General features: G+C 30.7%; 1 protein-coding gene and 1 long non-coding RNA gene across 3 annotated transcripts in view; one reads left to right on the top strand and one right to left on the bottom strand.

The window, feature by feature from the left end:
* Positions 1–14,078, bottom strand: part of LOC144856010 (uncharacterized) — a 207,956-nt gene extending 193,878 nt beyond the window's left edge. The window contains exons 1-2 of the long non-coding RNA XR_013614894.1: positions 13,971–14,078; positions 13,186–13,391 (exon numbers count right to left, since the gene is read on the bottom strand). This is a non-coding gene — a long non-coding RNA (uncharacterized LOC144856010). The remainder of the gene's footprint in view (positions 1–13,185; positions 13,392–13,970) is intronic.
* Positions 1–18,515, top strand: part of LOC144855957 (uncharacterized) — a 50,350-nt gene that overhangs the window by 19,158 nt on the left and 12,677 nt on the right. For both annotated transcript variants that reach the window (XR_013614888.1, XM_078713923.1), the window contains exons 5-7: positions 2,307–2,386; positions 3,199–3,348; positions 17,616–17,760. Coding sequence is in view for 1 of the 2 variants with exons in the window: in XM_078713923.1 (XP_078570049.1) it covers positions 2,307–2,386; positions 3,199–3,348; positions 17,616–17,760 (375 nt within the window). In the remaining variant the exon portion in view is untranslated. The remainder of the gene's footprint in view (positions 1–2,306; positions 2,387–3,198; positions 3,349–17,615; positions 17,761–18,515) is intronic.

The following is an 18,515-nucleotide window of genomic DNA, read 5'->3' as shown; positions in this document are numbered from 1 at the left end:
CGTTTAACCGTTGTAAAAGCTAAACCAACCAACCACAATGAAACTCTGATAGAAAATACAACATGTAAACGTTGATATAAATAATAAAGTTGATAGGTAATTATTATCACACAATATACTGAATCAATCATGACTATCTTTTCCAACATTACTTCATCAAACTTTTTATTTACCTATCCATCTAGTTCAAAGTAAGCTAATATTGACTAAGCTGTTAAAGGGAAATGATCAAATATACGCTATGAATAGCTTACATTGATTGGTTGGAGCTGTTATGACATAATGCAAGTAATGTTTCTATATGCAGAGTTCTTTTAAGGCACCTATTCCCTGCCCCCTCTCATTCACCATTAAATCCACCATGTTGTTATATTATTGGTATGGATATACCTAAGTATTCGTCTCTTGCCTCCTTCCACCACTCCATTATTAAATCTATCATGGTGTTTTATAGTTGGTATCTTGCAATTAAAATTGATTATCATTAAAATATATTTAATTAAATATGTTAGAATATTCATAATAATTTCTCATTTTAAATATCCAATTGACCTTAGAATATTACAGTGCATCCTTGGATGTTTGGTATTATTTCAATAGAAATCCTTGATTTTGGTTAAATTTGTAAAGAAAGCATTTAATGGTGAAAGCAGTTATCTTCAGGGTCTGTGTATACATAATCTTTCTCGCAATGACATCAAGGGATGGCCCTTGCTAATCCCGTCATTGTTCATGCTGTTTTGTTAGTGTGGTTTGTTCCCACAGCTTTCCACTTCTTTTCCTCTCCGAGGGTTTTAAAAAGCTTTGCTTATTAGATTGTTAGCGTGCTCTAGTACACTCGAAAGCACAATTAAAACTCTATTATAAAAACTTATACAATTTCAGGACAATATGTATAAGTTTACAAAGTTGTAAAATTTCAATGAAATTTTTAATGAAAGAAAGATTGGAGTTTGATAAAAAGATATTGTATTACACTACAAACTTAAGAACATTTGTAGCTCATTTTTTTTTTACTAAATTATATTACCATAAACGGTAAGATATTATGAATTGAAATTTACCACTGAATTAAATAATATAGAGAATGATCTCATTATTAGAAAAAAAGCACCTGGATCTGAGATGAAAACTTCATCATTTGACCCTATGTGGTGGGTCAAAACCAAATTTATCTTATTATCTCAGCAGAATAAATTGTCATTTTCATTCAGTTCCCAAGTGTATCACACATCTTATTCAAAGGTTTGTTGTCAGACCCAATTAATGTCATCAGTAGGTAAATAGGGTGTAATTGGCTTAAGTGTATGCTCTGTTGAAATCTACCAGCAGTCAATCGCAAGGTAGACTCACTCTTTGTTAGCCCGACTTTAGTGACATGCTCGATATAACCTGCTTTCCCTAAAACCCATGGATAATAAAACGTCTTTTACTGTCATGCTTCATAAACTTATGTTTCGTATACTCTAGACACTTAAATGATGTTCTGTTTTTGGATTAAAGATCGGTACTTTGCCGATATCAAAAGAACTGTATCTGTTCTGCATTTAAATTGTTTTCCAGGTTTTGTTAAAATCATAAACTAGAGTAGAGAAGTCACCATAGCTAAATATTTAAACCGTTCTTCTTTATTTCCACTTTAGTATGTCTTTCCGTCTCCATTTCTTTCTGATTGTATTATAAAAATCTTTTGTGCAAACTTTTAAAAGTTTCGTGCATTTAATGATATAATCTGTTCTTTATTTCTATGACTAGTGCAAATATTGTCGCTAGACATATTAACATTTTATTTTATTTCTATGCTAAGATTTTACCATATTACTAATTTCTTGCACTTGAAACCTACAGTTGCTCTAGCCTTGACCCTCTCTGCCATATTTTATGAGGAGAGTCAATTAAAAACATGGCAACTATCTTGACAGCTTGGAGAATCCATTTAAAACACATTTTTAAATCATGGAAAATCTTAGCTCTGAACTTGACCTTTGACATCTTCATGTGATTCAATGAGAATGTGAAAATCATTAAATTTAAGTCTAAGAAAGTAGACATTCTGCTAATATTGTCAGTCGGTAATTGATTTATAATATGAATGTAGCAAGTATCTTGTAACTTTAAACTGCCTTTGTTATTTTTAAGGATTTGTTTGTTGCTTTTCAGTCATCATCATGTAAAAGTGATGGCTTGTAATCAATTGATGTTTGCAGCCTATATTTTTAATGTTGAAATGTAACTTGGTGAACCATATGCTGTAAAACTATCATCTATAAGAATAACAAAACTCAGATATTGTATTGTTATTTCAGGGTGATATAGAAGTGGACAGCGAAACAGCCTTTGAACTTGGTGCCTACACACTTCAGGCAACTCACGGAGATTTTACAACGTAAGTCTTGGACATTAAGTTTTACTTCTACAGTTATTCTTATTGTACATTATAATATTCTATAGCTTTCTGAAATCGGACCTTGGCGCATTCTGGAAAGACTACTTCACCAACCAATCACAAAGTTACATTTCCTTTAAATACCAATTTTTATAAATTTGTGTTACGTACGACCTGGTCTGGTTGCTGGAGAGTCAATTGCATTTAAGATTGTATCATTTTGTTATTTTTCTTTCGTTGTTGCCCATTCAGGTTTGCAACACAATGGATCAGACTGACTGCTAATCAAGCACTCTTCAGTTTATTCAGTCTTCTGTACAATACCTCCTTTCATAATTTCCTATAACTCCAGTAGATGACTGTATAAACATTATAGTGTTAGAAATTGTCCATAAAAAAAATGCCGTCTGAAATAAATGCAGAACTTGAATGTAAGAATTGTTTAGCTAGAAACTGTCTACACAAAGAGTGTCGTTTAAAATGCACAAGCGTATTATTGTTGTAACAAGACTTTTAATAATAATAAAATTTGAATACAAAAGATCTATAAAATATTATGCTGAATTGTATAGTTTTATTTACATACAAAACATTTTTTGTTTACATGAACTTATCGAATGGTTTAATGTTTTTTATTGTATGTTTAGAAAAAATATGAAAATGATCAAAAACGTTGAATCTCTTTATATGTGGAGTTCGCCATTCATACTATTTTAATGTTTTTAGTGTTTTACCAATTTTTTTCTCCTGAATATTAAACAAATGTTTTGTTAACTATATTGAATTATATGTTTGCATGTTGTTTTCTCTAGTGAAATAAAAGCACAAACACAGCTTAAGAAGTTACCAGTCTTACCAACAAAAGCACTCCAAGAACATCCCTCCTTAAGTTACTGTGAAAACCGAGTTCTCTTTCATTACAGAAGGTTAGATGGTCTCAGTCGTGGACAAGCAATAGTTTGGTGAGTACCAAGATTATTTGCTTTCTGGTAATCCCACTACAATAAGGATTTAGAATTCGACCAAGGTGTCTGTCGTCTCATCCATTTTGAAAGATGAAAGTGGAAAAAGTAGTTCAACTATTAAAGAAATTATTATCTCATAAAGGACCTATATCCCTGTTTGCTCCCTCTTCTTTTCCTACAACTTGGATCCGATCCTGTAATAATGATAATCAACATTTAGAAAGTTATAATAATACTGGTACCCGCAGCACTAGGTGAGACTTTGTAAGAAGTAATGTCAAATTGCAGGAGATACATTGCATGTTTAGCGGGAAGAGTTTCCATGTCAAAGGTGCTTTGAATGGATGGCACGAGAATCCTGAACCTGAAGTGAGATGAAATTTTGTAGGGAATGCAAATTTTTTGCACTTATCCAGACATTTAGAGGTGATGTTCTTAATATAACCTTATATCTAAGCTTTATCAACCATCAGTAGTGCTAGTATGTAGTTGAGATTCATAAATGTTCGTGAAACGCAGACATTCATGAAATATACATTCCTATGCAAAATTATGTCATTTTAAAAGTCATTATTGAAATTGTAAACTGAAGTTTAAAGTGTTTGAAAATGTCAGTTTTAATTTATGGCCAATATGCATCATGTAGAATAACTAGCAAACATTGCACTACATTTTTCAGATAAATATCACTAAAGTGAAAATAGATAACTCATGGTTTTTAATTTCCAACTGACCTTGTTTTGCGCAATTTACAGTTAGTTTTCAACCGATAAAATTTTAATTTAGAAAGATATTATTTCCATAAATTTCAATAATTATCGTAACTATATCTGGGGTAATTCCAATTGAAATCGAAAAAAAAAATCCAAATTTAAATCGATACTCTATTCATTTTAAATATACATACAGGTGTCAAATTTGATGTAGAAATATGTCTCATATGTGATTCAAAATATATTTTAAATTGAACATGGTTTTGTAGTGTAGCGCTTGCATGGTTCAATTCTGGTTGTTGTGCAAGAGTTGCCAGGTCGTTGCTTCAAAACCTGAATGTAGTATATTTAATAATTCAACCTCCAACTGATGTTATGAATCTTTTTATTTCAATATCTTTTCCTGATCATCACAAAATCCATTCTAAAATTTTGATCGAATTTTGTACAACTGTTTGTAATAGATTGAGACTTTTTTCCCATTTCACATTCATCTGTTTTGGAATTCCTGCAGATAATATGCTAGATTTGCAAGTTGAAGAATTTATGTAATTGCAAAAGATCCTGTGCCATAAAATAAAGAATTTCTCTTAAAAGATATATTTGTAACTTGTATTACATAAATTGTTTCAAGCTGAGACTACAGGCTGAGTATGTGTGTGTAACTGGGACATTTAAATCTTGATACTTAGCTGCTTCTTCATTAAAATTCAATGGCATTAAAAACAAACCTGGTTTCTATAAATCAGGGTTAGATTTGGAATTTTTATTTCTCAATAGAGCAATTGACTAGTTAGATTTTACTGGCCCGATCTACAATGTCTAAATTATAGAAAAGAGAAGTCTGGTATTCTGAATGTGTTTTTTAAAATGGTAAAATAGAATTTTGGACCATTTTGACCAAAACAAAATTCTGGTTTGGAAAAGTTTTTAAAGAGTATTTGGAGAGTTGACTGTACATAGATAACATCTGTTACTATTTCTGGTTGTTTTTTTTAGGCATAGAAAAAAGAAACAATTTTGTTTTTGTTTCATGATCCAACGAAACCACAACATATTTGTTTGGTTAGTAATTGTGTTGTTTAACTTTCTCTGGTTTTGATTAGTAGAATTGCCATTAGATTCTGACCCTACTTTGGGTGGCCATTTAATTTTTGTTTTTGTTGATAGCAACTTTTGTTGATATTTAAGTTGGTAGTTGTAATTATTATTATTTATTGTCTCATCTTTAACATATCATTTTCATCACTGGTGTGATCATCTTCAGTTATCTTCATCATAAACAGTATCATCACTAGATTACTAGAGTAATTAATATTTATTTACAATATTATCATTGTTATCACTTCTATCACTATCATCTTCATTACATCATCATCACTGTACATCTTTTTAACATCATTCATCAACAAAGAAAATGATATCAAGATGTTAATATCTTCTTAATATCATTCTGTATGTGAAATAGCCTACACATTATATCATCACATAGCGTTATTATAACCAAAGCTTGTGGGTTTCAGAATTTCTAATTAATGGCAATTGAATGTAAGTATGAAACCGAATGTAATACCCTGGATAAAAAAAAAGAGCTAAAATTAAGTGATCACCAACAAAGTTTAACATTTTTCTTATGTAAATAGCTATAGGGAATATTTGAATCCCTGTTGTCTTTGAGTGCAATACTGAACATGATCCCTGAATTCAATTCATAAATAAGTAGTGGAGAGAATCTAGTTGGATTTTATAAATGAATATGATGGTAAGAGATGAGATAGATAACACAGTTTTGGAAACTTGACACTTTTTAGTATTCTCTTGAACTTTTATTTACCGATGACCTCGAAAAAGAAGAATGGATACTTTTTAAGTGGCAATCAATAGAAACCAGCTTTTAGTTGTGAGTGCGATATTGTTTTCTTCTTTTCAAGTATTTCTTTTGTTTTATTATTCGCTTTAGTTGAATGTAATTCCTGTTTCTGAGAACGTTAGCCTCAATGCTGTTGTCGACTTTAGCTAAAGCCGGCTAGTGTTGTTTTCTTCAGTAGCAGATTTAAATAAATATTTAATTTGTTCATTTGTAGTAATAATCTGCTGTAATCTGTCGTCATTAGTGGAAAATTATGCTCACTACTGTAATTCAAAGTCGTTATTAAGTTGGTAGAATTTGTAATAATTCTTTTCATTCGGTTTTTAAATGTTTTTGTTAATGTGTGTTCCTGTTTGGTTTAGATCTTCTTCATATTATTCATAATCGACATAACAAATACATATATGAAACAGCAAAACAAAGACTGTGATGATGATAGGCGGAATTACTATAACATAGTCTGCTTTGACTTACTCATTGTTATCATCAATGAATATAAAAAAATTAATAAAAAAAACGCTATTGTAAGTAAGTTTAGTGATAAGTATTCAATAATTTATAATTTATTTGAAGTAAAACGCAGAAGGAATGCCGTTTCTAAAGAAGCTAATTTTATGTCATTTTAATTACTGTATTCAATTAATGTAATTGTTTATTGCCATACTATAGTTTATTAAAATGTTCATTTAATGGGACATTTTTACAATTTAATATTTGTATTGGCCATAAAAAGTAAGTTTATAATGATTTAGACTTAACTAACATTCTGTTATTTTAATACCTTCGAATCTTCATAAGTCTTCAATATTTCTTCTATTGAGTTAATCTTATATTAAGAATCTCATAAACATACTTAAGTACTTATGTTCAAGCATGTAATTGTAATTTGTTATAACTTCTTTTGCTTACAATGCACTAATACTAGATGCAAAGAATTAGACTTACTCAGTCTTCCAAAAGATTTCAAGTTTATCATTTCTAATGCTAACTATCTTAGGAACTAATTTCAACGGCTTACAAGAAAGTGTTTCTTCTCAGACAGATTCTCGAAAAAAATCTATATAAGCGGATTTTATTTTTGGCATTTGTCCATCCCTTGGGGCAATGGCCTCCCAAAGCCGATCTTTTTCTGATATACATGAATAACCCAAATAAACGTTGAATATTCAAGGCGAGTGTATTTAGGTTGAACGCAGCTAGCATATAGATTGATATTCCTGCTAGCTAATTACTATGCATAGTTTATCGTTTCAAATTTCACATTTGTAAAGAAAGTGGGCATGTTAGTTGTTATGGTGTTTTCAAGTACGTAAAATGGACTTTGTAAAGTGGTACGTATCACCTGTCTACGATGCATGTCCATCAAAAGAGATCAGGAAAAGCAATATCGAAAAGAAAAACACAGTTTAATATCTTTTTACTTTACTACTTGTTCAACTACTAAGAATAAAAATACTTTATATACTACTGCAAAATAAATGTGCTTTACGTTTTACAAATATGTTGATGCATATCTAATGCGATAGAGGTCACGATAAGAAGATACCATCTTTGCATAAATAGTCAATTTAAATATTTTGAGAATCACTAAGGTCAAATTAGATATGTAAGTCGTTGACCCAGTTCATCAATTTTAAATCTAAAAGATAAGATTACTTATTAATAGCAGATGTTGATTTCAAATCATTTTAAATTACCTTAAAAATGACACCAATCACAAATTTGTTTGAAATTACAGTAAATATGAAATTATAGTTATACCCAAGTTTAATTATTCACAATTTTTTAAAATAAGCACAACTGTGTGGGGAGAAGACAGTAGGAACAAGAATGGCAAATAATAATTTTGAAATGTAGAAATAAAAGAAGCAAACAAAAGAGGAATGACAATGATTCAGTCTATTTCGTGCCAAGCTTACCTGGATAAACCAACAATAGCCTTTCTCCTCGAAGAGCTAAATATAACTCAAAAAGTAGATGTTTTCATTGAATCCCCTCTCCACAAATAGTATAGTCCATGAACTATTCAATTCTTGTCTAATCCCAATTGTCTAATTATCATTATGAATTGTTGTGTTGACAATTTGAAGTGAACAAACCTGAGGGAAATTCCAAATATTCAATTTCTCTAATTTTGTATAACATTAACACTGCCAATTTGGTATAATAACATTTTATTTTTAATTCATAATTTTTTATAACCATTGGTAATTAAACGTTATTGAACCATACACACAATTAAAATGCGAATTGTTATTACACAAAAAGTAAATATTTAAAATCATATTTATTATTTACTTAATATGCTGTGTGTAACGGCCAGTCTGGAAAATACAGTAGATATTTAAATATTTTATAAAATATGAGTCTTTGTCTCTCATTGAGTCAACTACTTTACATTTAATGTTTAATTAATTAATATTGTAAAGTGTCTGTTAATTTTGTGTTACTGTCATAAACCTGCACCTAAACATCATCTTCTTGCTCATACATTAAATATTAACTACATCATGTCTGTGTCTAATTGATGATGACTATTTTTAGCCATGTTATTCCTAGTTCTTTGTTTATGTAATTACTTTTCCATTTTGTGGTGTTCAGTGAAGTCTGCCCTCAAGGCCAAAATACAAGGAAAACAAGTAAAATTGTAGGAGAATGAGTCATAGCATAGTAACACACTGTGGACTGTGGTAGTGTAGTTGACCTGATGGATGCATTTTGAAGGGAGCAGGTAGTACCATTTGTAATACCTGTGTACCAGTTACCTTTACCTGTGTACCAGTTGTTACCGTTACCTATGTACCAGTTACCTTTACCTGTGTACCAGTTACCGTTACCTGTGTACCCTTTGTTACCAATACGACCTGTGCCCAGGAAGTAGTTATAAACGATAAGGATCTAATCACTCGGAATTTAAATCGGATGTTTATCATATGATTGTGTGGATTTCTTTCTGGAGTAAATATACTTTTACTATTTATTCAATTATGTCATAATCTAATAATATTTTTTGATAGCTTATTCAGTACAAGACTACATATCGGTAACATATTGTAGTGTAGTGCTATCGTGGTATAAATTTTCAATAAACCATGTTTGACATTGGATAGCTCTGTGTCACCTTCTAGTTACGATTGTGCCCAAATCCCAATGTGTACATTTGACCGTGTTGCAGAACAGTTTTCCTCGATTTACAATGAGAATTTTAAGAAAATATTTAATGTTGGTATAATCTACAGCTCACTAACCCAGCAGCTCTTGAGAAAGAAGAAATTAAAATCCTGCTGTCACATTTAAATTTGTAATATGAAATTAATTCATAATATTTAAGTTGAATGACCAGCCTTGGTAATTTTCTCACCTTTGGATACTTTTATTCGATTATATTGATTGCAGAGTTTAAAATATTAAGATGCATCATTAATTATTAATGTGCACATTTTTTTCTTTGTTGAAGTTCATCCGCCTCCTCTAGTTTAAATAATCTTGAGTGTAAAAGTTCATCTACAGTGTTTGATCAAAAGTGTCTTTAGGTTTTTTGTACTTCAATAACCAGGTTTTTGGTCTGTAAGATTAGAGAGTGTTTTTACTGTTGATCTCTGGATTAAAGGAGGAGTACAGGTACAAGTTATTCCAAAATACAGTTAGAATCCCTCCTTTCCGACATCCCTATTCAGAAGACACCCCTTTTAAGGTGACACTCAGGGTCCTACAGGTGTCCCCAAAACAAAATAATAATAAGAACGATGGACTCATAGATTAATTCTCTGAATATAGTAAATGATAACTTGTAATTACATATATTAGAATAAGGCAAACGATTACTGTCATTGCAATATGTGTAATAGAGTAATTTAACTCAATGACGTCAATTAATTAATTACCTTGAGTGTATTGAACTTGTGGACATATTTTTCACTTTGCAATGTTTTTTTGAATATTATTGATTAATTTTTTCCAGTATCCAGATGTTTGAATTTGCTTAAAGCTAACTCAATATGAATAATATTCTGATCTATTCAATAGGTTTCAAATGTATTTAAACAAATTATAAATAGTATATTTAAATCTTCTTTATTTGACTGTTGGTTATCTTTCGGTCTTCCAATTGGTCTTTTAGTTTTCTTTCTTATAATTTTTCCATAGCTTTTTATTCTCAATTTCTATAAACAAAAAAGGAATTTTGAATTTTGTTTAGTAAGAAATAAAGAATGTTTAAAGTCATATCGATACAACTGTGCATACAACCTATTGGTATTTACTCCTTTTTCTTCCAAAATTATTTTTTCTTTTTGTATGTACACCTAAATACTTTGATATTATATCTTTCGTACAGTAACTATGACAAAAGACTGTATAATTATAATTTTTGTCACAACGAAGGACAACCAAGCATTAATATTTTATGGTAGATTTTAAAATAGTTCAAATCAATATGTTTATGAGTTACCAATACACGTACTGTAGTAAGTTATTATTATTATATTATCCTACTACAATACTCCCTTTGTGCCAAGTACAGTAGTAGTACGGATGAGTTATACTATCAACCACTATCATTGATTCCTATTCTAGTTATATTAAGAGATCATTTTATAGTTTTTGTCTATGAATAACAGTACTGTCAGTCTCTAGTTTTTGAATGGATGAGTAGAATTGAAAAGGAAAAATTTGAAAAGATTTGTTCCATTTCATTTGAATACCACCATCGATATGAGCATTACCTGTTACCGTAATGGTTACTCTTCAGGTGTACCTGAACCATTTGGTCACTTCTTTTAACATACGTACCTTGTACCTCTGGCATAAAAACAAATAGCTTGTCCAATATCACTGCCAATTTATCAACAGCAATGCCTTTGTTGATATCCTGTTTTTTTTCTCTCCGTCTTTTAAATATATATCATATTATATTATTTTGTCCTATTTCAACTATCCGTAAATCTTCTAAGAGCTTTAATTTAGTTTTTTTGCCACACAATTCAGTACACGCTCTCTTATTATAATCACATAAATCTAAAGTAATGTGAAAATAAAATTGAATTGAGCATCATCTTAAACATAATTTTATTCATGAAAACATTCACCAATAACAAAGACGTTTTTGTAATTCAGGTGATATTTGATGAATCATAATACTCACCTACTGTGAATCTTCTGGTGCCATGGCGATCATCATAGTTTCTAATTACAATCGTTGCTAGGCGACAAATGCCAGAAGTTTAACTGACTTAAGAAGTCACATAAAGATGATGTTGTAATGAAAATTTCAGATAGATCGTAAAGAAGATAGAAATTGTTAGAAAAGTTTGTATTCTTTGAGCATGTACTCGGTTGCTTCAAAGTTTGTTGTTGAATCTTACTGACAAATTACAATCGAAAGTCTCTTAATATTTACCATTTTATTACCCAATTAAATATCTCGTATTAGCTATTTTTATAATGCATATTAATTATTTCCATGTGGATAATATTATTGTTGAATATTTTTGTTTCGGTGGTAACTTCCAAATGACTGACTCCACTGTAGTCTTGCTACATGGGTGGTCACACAACAGGTTAATTGTTTTGCTTGTAACTGTAGATCACAAAACAATTTACAAGTTCTAAAAACGTCCAAAGTGTTTTTGACTTTTCACAAGCTTGCAAATAAAGTATATTCAGCATGTAATATAGCTATATAAAAACTTTTCTTTTATCATGGACCATTTGTAAGAACATTATTTTTAATGAAAATGTCATCCATGTAAAATAAGTTTATAAATAAAATATGAAAAACAAACAAGCAAAAATTTTCTTTTAAAGAAGAATTTGAGATGTGTTTTATTAATAATTAATGATAAAGATAGAACAATATTTTATCAAGATATCAGGTTTATTTTCAAGGTATCGCTTTTATGATAGATACAGTTATCAAATTTCATAAATAGACATTATTTTTAAATGATGTTTAAGTCATGTTTTAATATCATATATAACTAACTGTATTTATTTAAAAATATCTTTTAAACTAAGGAGTATTAATGGGTAACATGATAAGAAAGTATCAAATCACCTTTTAAGTTTGAACGTAGAGATATTTTCGTGAACGTAAATGTAGAACACTAAAACTATTAAGAACATTTAAGATCCATTAGCCCAAACTTGATCGTTTACTCAGAAATCTGAGATGTTATTTTGCTATTTCTTGGATTTTGGTTGTCAAAATCCAGCTTTTTTAACACCATGTTTTTAACAAAACCTTTCTCATTCACTTCCTTTTCAATTGAGTATCCTTTTAGACCCTATTAGTGACATCACAACCTATTGTGCATTCTAATTGGTCAATATTCCAGGTGTATTGTGACATCATAATCCTACCAATAGTCAGAAAACCATTCATGCAGAAAGTCTACCAAGCTTTGTCAATCATGATGCTGTTTGTTAGGGTGAAAGGTCGTTAGGAACAGTAGGCGTGCATTCCAAAGGTTTGAGTGTTTCTGAAGGGCGAATGGTTGACTAGAGCAAAAAACGGAACTAACTATCCATTGTACAAACCACACATGTAGGATATACTGTATTTGGAGAACAACCGGAATTCATATTTCCTTTAATGTTATTTACCTAGTATTTTGGAATTACTACACCAGACTATAGTAACAGAATTATTAGCAATACTGACTGTATTCCAGCAAACTTGGAATCTTATTCTTGTATGTCATTGTCTGTCTTCTATGGAATAATACAAACAACTGAAATTGATGCTTTAGTCCAAAAGGTTAGTAGTTGTGTATTGATGCTATCTTTGTGGTAAGTTAGTTGATTGTATACTGAAGAGAAATAAAATTATCTGGTGATTCCAAGTTTGAAAGTAAGCACTGTACTTTACCTTAGTTAGTGCTGACTTTAATACCTGTAGATGGACGATGCCCTGTAGATTTTATTTAAAAGTTTTTCATTTACTCAAGTTAGTCTGTTTCCAATAATGTGCTTAGTTTTATTTGTACAATACACTCCAAGGTCTAAACATGTTGAACACCTCTTTGTCCAAATAGTAAACTGATGTTTACTTTTATCTTATCTCAAATCCATTTATGACTTATTGAAATCAAAAAAGTTGTACTGTATTACATAGAACCATTGCCAGAAAGAGGGTTTGTAATGTGTTTTCTATATTCCATTATTCACATGCAGTAAAAGGCATACAGTATTTTGTTATTATATTTTTAGTGTACAGTATTATTGACTAACCTTCTACGCTTTCTTCTGTACTGAAATTAATTATATATTATACAAATAATGAATGTTTATGAGTGTAATGGTACAAATAATGGCATGAGGTGAATGATGAAAGGTTATATCAACGAGGCAACGCCGAGTTGATGTAACCTTTCATCATTCACCAAATGCCATTATTTGTACCATTACACGAATATTAAACATTCATTATTTGTTTTATATAACATCTAAATAGATTCCTGTCATTTGAATCAAATATAAGGTAGCCCTAGCCACAAGAGGCCTACATTTCATTCAGATTGATTAAAACAGTAATATTATAATATTAAATGTTAATGTTATATTTATATGGATTTTATAAACACACCTACTTTAGTGTTAATTATGTCAACAAACAACTAAATAATATTATGCTTAGCAAGGCTAAAACGCCTAGGCTAGGCCTAGCCTAATACTAACAGGCCTAGCTAGGCTAGACCTAGTGTAGTAGTACTAGATTGGCTGAAAGGCAAAACTTCGACAGACAATTGGAACTTATCTTGACTAATTATGGTTTTTCCAACGATTCCACGTCTTGTAGGGATGTCCCCATTAAGTAATCAAAATCCTAAAAACGATCTAAAGCTAATTTAAATGCCTTTTTGAATGAAATTAGTACATATATATCTCCAAATCGTACACAAAAATCTGCTGCTTTTGCATATCTCGCGGTGGTGTTTACAAACAGAGGCAGGACGACAGGTGGCGCTGTTGTATTTCAATGTAATTTTTGTATTCTAAATTTTTTTTCATCCGCGAAACGTTTTTTTTTTTCGTACACAAAATGTTTAAAAAAGTACTATTAAACGATCGTTTAATAGTGCGTACTATTGCACGCCATGTGACCCACAATCGTCCAATCAAATGACAGGAATTTATTTAGGTGTTATATAAACAGTACTATTATTAGCGGAAAAGCATGAAGTCTATGTTCTTGTGATTGTCTTAAAACCACTATTTTTAATGATATACTGTGTTCGTCTAAGTACTTTATCTTCCTGTTGAGTCAATTTGTAATTATGCAGGTGTTTCTACTACCTGTGTAGTATGTCAGATTTGATAGTTTCCTTCGTTGGAATCCTACACCACGGACGGCGTGGTGCTTAAAATATCCTGTAAGTGATGATCATGTTGTTTGTGTATTCTTATCAAATGAGCACACTAAATTAAGCGACTTATAAATCATATCAGAATAAGAAGATAAATGTAATTTGTAAATTCAACTTTGGCTCGACTAACATCTGTCATTGTCACACAAAGAAGAAGCATTTAAGAATGTTCTTTCCCAACGATATTCAAAATATAAATTACTTTAGAATAGTAAATTTTAAAATTAGAAAATAAGAAAGAAAACGATTGTCAATGTTGAAGTTTTGTTTAATTACTGTAGTTTGTTACCTTGTAAAATGAGATGTGTTATATAGTGGAAACATCAATTCCATTGTACAGTAGTAGTTTAAAAGTTTGGATGGCAAATAAACGATAGTAAAAAAAAGGAAAAGAAAATGTTTGATCTTCTCGGTTCTTATGAGACTGTACAACCATCTTTAAAAGACGTTCTCAACTTGATTCAATTTTGGAAAAACGTGGTGTTCAGCAAACGTCAATCCAAAATTCAAATATCTCAAGATTTATGATTCCATCAATTGTTAAATTACTCTTTTTATCAATTTCTTTTAATTTAATCCTTCCGTTTAATGAATAGAACAATTAATAGTTCAATAAGTACTGTAAGGTCAAGTTCTTGCTTGAAGATTATAAAGGTGTTAAATGCAATTGTATCGATGTCCAAAAGTCCTTTTATAAGGCAATATGACAATGACAGTAATTATGAAGGAGTTAATTCATTAAAGTTGTACTAAAATCAAATAGCTGTGACCCGCGATTTACGTCAGTACTGTTGCTGCGAAGAAAGGCCCTCCATTGTTGAAATACTGTAACCCAGAATAATGTAGTTTGGTCAACATTCTACAAATTGTGACAAAAGGATAAATGAAATAATTATAATGAGTTAGAATTTAACCTTAATTAAAAAAGTAAAAATATTGTTTGGAGGTCTAACTGTACATATGCTGGCATTAACGTTTACTGTATGTTAACTGTTATTTTATGTTGAAGGTGAAAGTTGCAGCAGTGTACAATGTTTTTTCTACAGTACAATATACTGTTGTAGAAAGATTGTTATTCCCAGAGCTACAGTACTGTAGTAAGATAATACACTGCCGTGTATGGTTTTATACCAGTGAGCAAGAGTAGGGTCACCAATTGTTTGCTGTGTAGATTTTATGGATTATAAAGAAAGGCCAGACAATTAACAGGTGCTGTGTTATAGGAAACTCTCTGTTGATAATAATAGGTCTCACTGGTCTGTCCATAATACTAGTAATACCAGTATTGAATTGGTTGCTTTTACAATTCCTTCCATGTTATAATTAGTTATTTTCTTTACTCTGAAAGCTGAGCTATATAGTTACAATGCACTAGCTTGATGCATAGTGAGATTTAATTGGTGAGTTTCTTTCCAATAACCTCTCTAGGTTTCTCTATTCTAGTTTTGACTCAGCTACAGTATAATTTAATTTGAATATGGCATCAAAGAATGTTAGGTAATCCATTTCTGGACCGCTAATCCTCATAAATCCTCAAGTGCTACTAATCCATTGCAGCTTTATTCATCCGTGAACATGACTTAGTCGGGACAAAATGTGATCCTTTGGAAAGGTTTTTCATCACATTTCAGTGATTCACATAGATTGAGTGGATCAATCAGATTATCATGATTCGTTGGAATGAAGGGATTAACGTAACGCCTATTTACAGTACACTGTGATTTACTCGTTGAAAGTGTCGGCATTTTTGTTCCTAGAGAGTACAAGGCCTATAAGCTGTAGATTCTGAATCTGATGCTGTTAATGTGTTCAGGATACTATGTTGCAACTGCATCTTTTCTTCTGTTCTATTTCTATACAAAAAAAGTTTTAAAAATTAAATATTCTATACATTTACCTAAAAACTAAAAGTTCATCTATTTTACAAGACAACTCAATTTTGTCTGTAATCTTAAATTAATCCTTCCGTTAATCTCCTCCAATTAATAATCTGCAATTAATTGGTCTTATTCAGCTGTAGCACATTTTGGAGAAATAATTTCTCTGATGGCTGTAGCTTCTACTGTATTTTCACAAACAAATCAGTTACAGAAAATATGAAGGATTTTAGAAAAAGTAAAAATAAATGACAGTATTGCTTGAGAAAATTAGCTTCTAAAATCCATATTGAAGGAATAATACTCCTGATTTGGTTTGTATATGCCCCATGAGGACGCCAATTCTGTTAGTGACCCATGAGGCAGGCAATTTGGTGTAGTTGATTTCCTTTTCTCTGCCATGGTCTTTCTGACAGTGTAACAATTGATTTATCCATTCTTTAAGAACAAACTACATTAAGCTGCTGTGCTGTGTAAATCAGTGTTTGCCTACAAACTTTACCACCATGTAAAAATATTTTAATATGGGCAACTGTTACAGTAGTTTAATACTGTTTGGTAGTGAAAATGTATTGCAATACTTTGTAAAATATTACTAGGTTTTATGGTTTATTTCAAGATCTGAACTTGTTATTTATAGACTATCAAACATAACATTATTTTATTATCAAAAAATGTATTCAGAGCAATTATACAAATTCATATTATTTGGCAACATTATAAATGTGTGCTGAAATACCTTTACATTATGTTCCTGTCAAAACAAGTTGACAGATCTTTTATTATTTTATGCAATAACGTACCTGTATATATATTTTAAAACCAAAAGCCAAAACACCCGCATGAGTCATCATACTAATTAATTATTTGACAATATGTTGTTATTTGATAGAAGAACACAATAGGTGAGGTCATTCAAATCCCCCTTTTGTCATGCTTTCAGTCTGTTGTTTAGTGGAAGCACTTGTTAATTATTGTTTGTAGAAATAACAATGTTTATCACTTTCTGTTGAGTTCAATAGTATTTATAGAAAGTGCAATCTTGTTGTAGAACGTAACTAAAACCTACTGGTTGCCTTTCTATTGCGGATATTCTGTCACATGATAGTTTTTATTTTAGATTTCATTTTATGGAGTAAAATCTATTTGTTGCATGTATTTTACTGGAATAATTATTTGTACGAGTAGCGGTAAGTTTATAACCTTTAGATGTTTATTCAGGGAAGAATTACAAATTATGTTATATATTGCATTATGCTGTAGACGCTCTCATGTGCTTTCATGTTTCAGTCAAACGTTTCAATCAAATCTTTTTTTCAAAAAAATATTTCTTTTTCTGTAAATTTGCGTTATATTTTACTTGGATTGACGTACAGTTTTGCTTTTTGTGTGTTTCTGTGTTGTTTGTTTAATTTGATGTTTCCTTTTTATCTTTCAGTTATATGCAATTGGTGGAAAGTTTGCCTACATATGGAATTCACTATTATGAAGTTAAGGATAAAGCAGGAATACCGTGGCTGTTAGGATTAAGTTATAAAGGCATCGGACAGTACGATCGTTTGGACAAAGTCACACCTAGAAAAGTAAGATTATTTTATTTATTTATTAAACTTTATCACTGCATACAAAGACAGCGAAAAGAAAGGGATGAACAGGTGACAAGCACCTCTATCCACATCCCCCCTTAACATATACATAACAGTAACAAAAATATATACAAACAAACATACCAACTGAACTATTGATGCCTGCAACAGGAACATCGGCAACGTGATATCCATGTGCATGTATTATTTGGGTCAAAATTGTTTTTAAATTTTTCACCGTCAAATTTACAAACAGGCTTATTGATATCATTTAATATCAACCATATACAAACGGTTGTTCACAGTATGGTGAGATTTCAACTTGCAACGATCTACAGTACTGTACATGCATGTTGACGGTCGTTGGTTGTAGTCTATTCCTAAAATCTGCCAAAACTTTGAGGAAGCACGTCAAAATATGAATTTTATATAATCATTGTAAATTTATAGGCCTATATTATGTCATTTGAATATTTTATATTTTATGTGTTGTACTGTATGTATGTTTTATCGAGGGCCCTAAATGATCAGTCCTTTTCGGAACTGGATAGGCTCAGTAAAGATGGTAATAAATAAATAAATAAATAAAAAATGTCCATGCATCGGCCAGTGCAAATCAAAAAACTCCCTAATTGTACTTATACAGTATACTGTAGTCAACAATTAACTTTTCCAATTTAAGGAAAATTAATACATAGATAAGGAAGCTAAAACTTTCCCAAAACTATGTACAGTAGTATGACGTGCTTCAC

Source organism: Antedon bifida, chromosome 11 (genome assembly GCF_963402885.1).
Source record: "Antedon bifida chromosome 11, ecAntBifi1.1, whole genome shotgun sequence".
Taxonomy (NCBI): Eukaryota; Metazoa; Echinodermata; class Crinoidea; order Comatulida; family Antedonidae; genus Antedon; species Antedon bifida.
The sequence above is the reverse complement of the archived record's forward strand: the minus strand, read 5'-3'. Positions and strand labels throughout refer to the sequence as shown.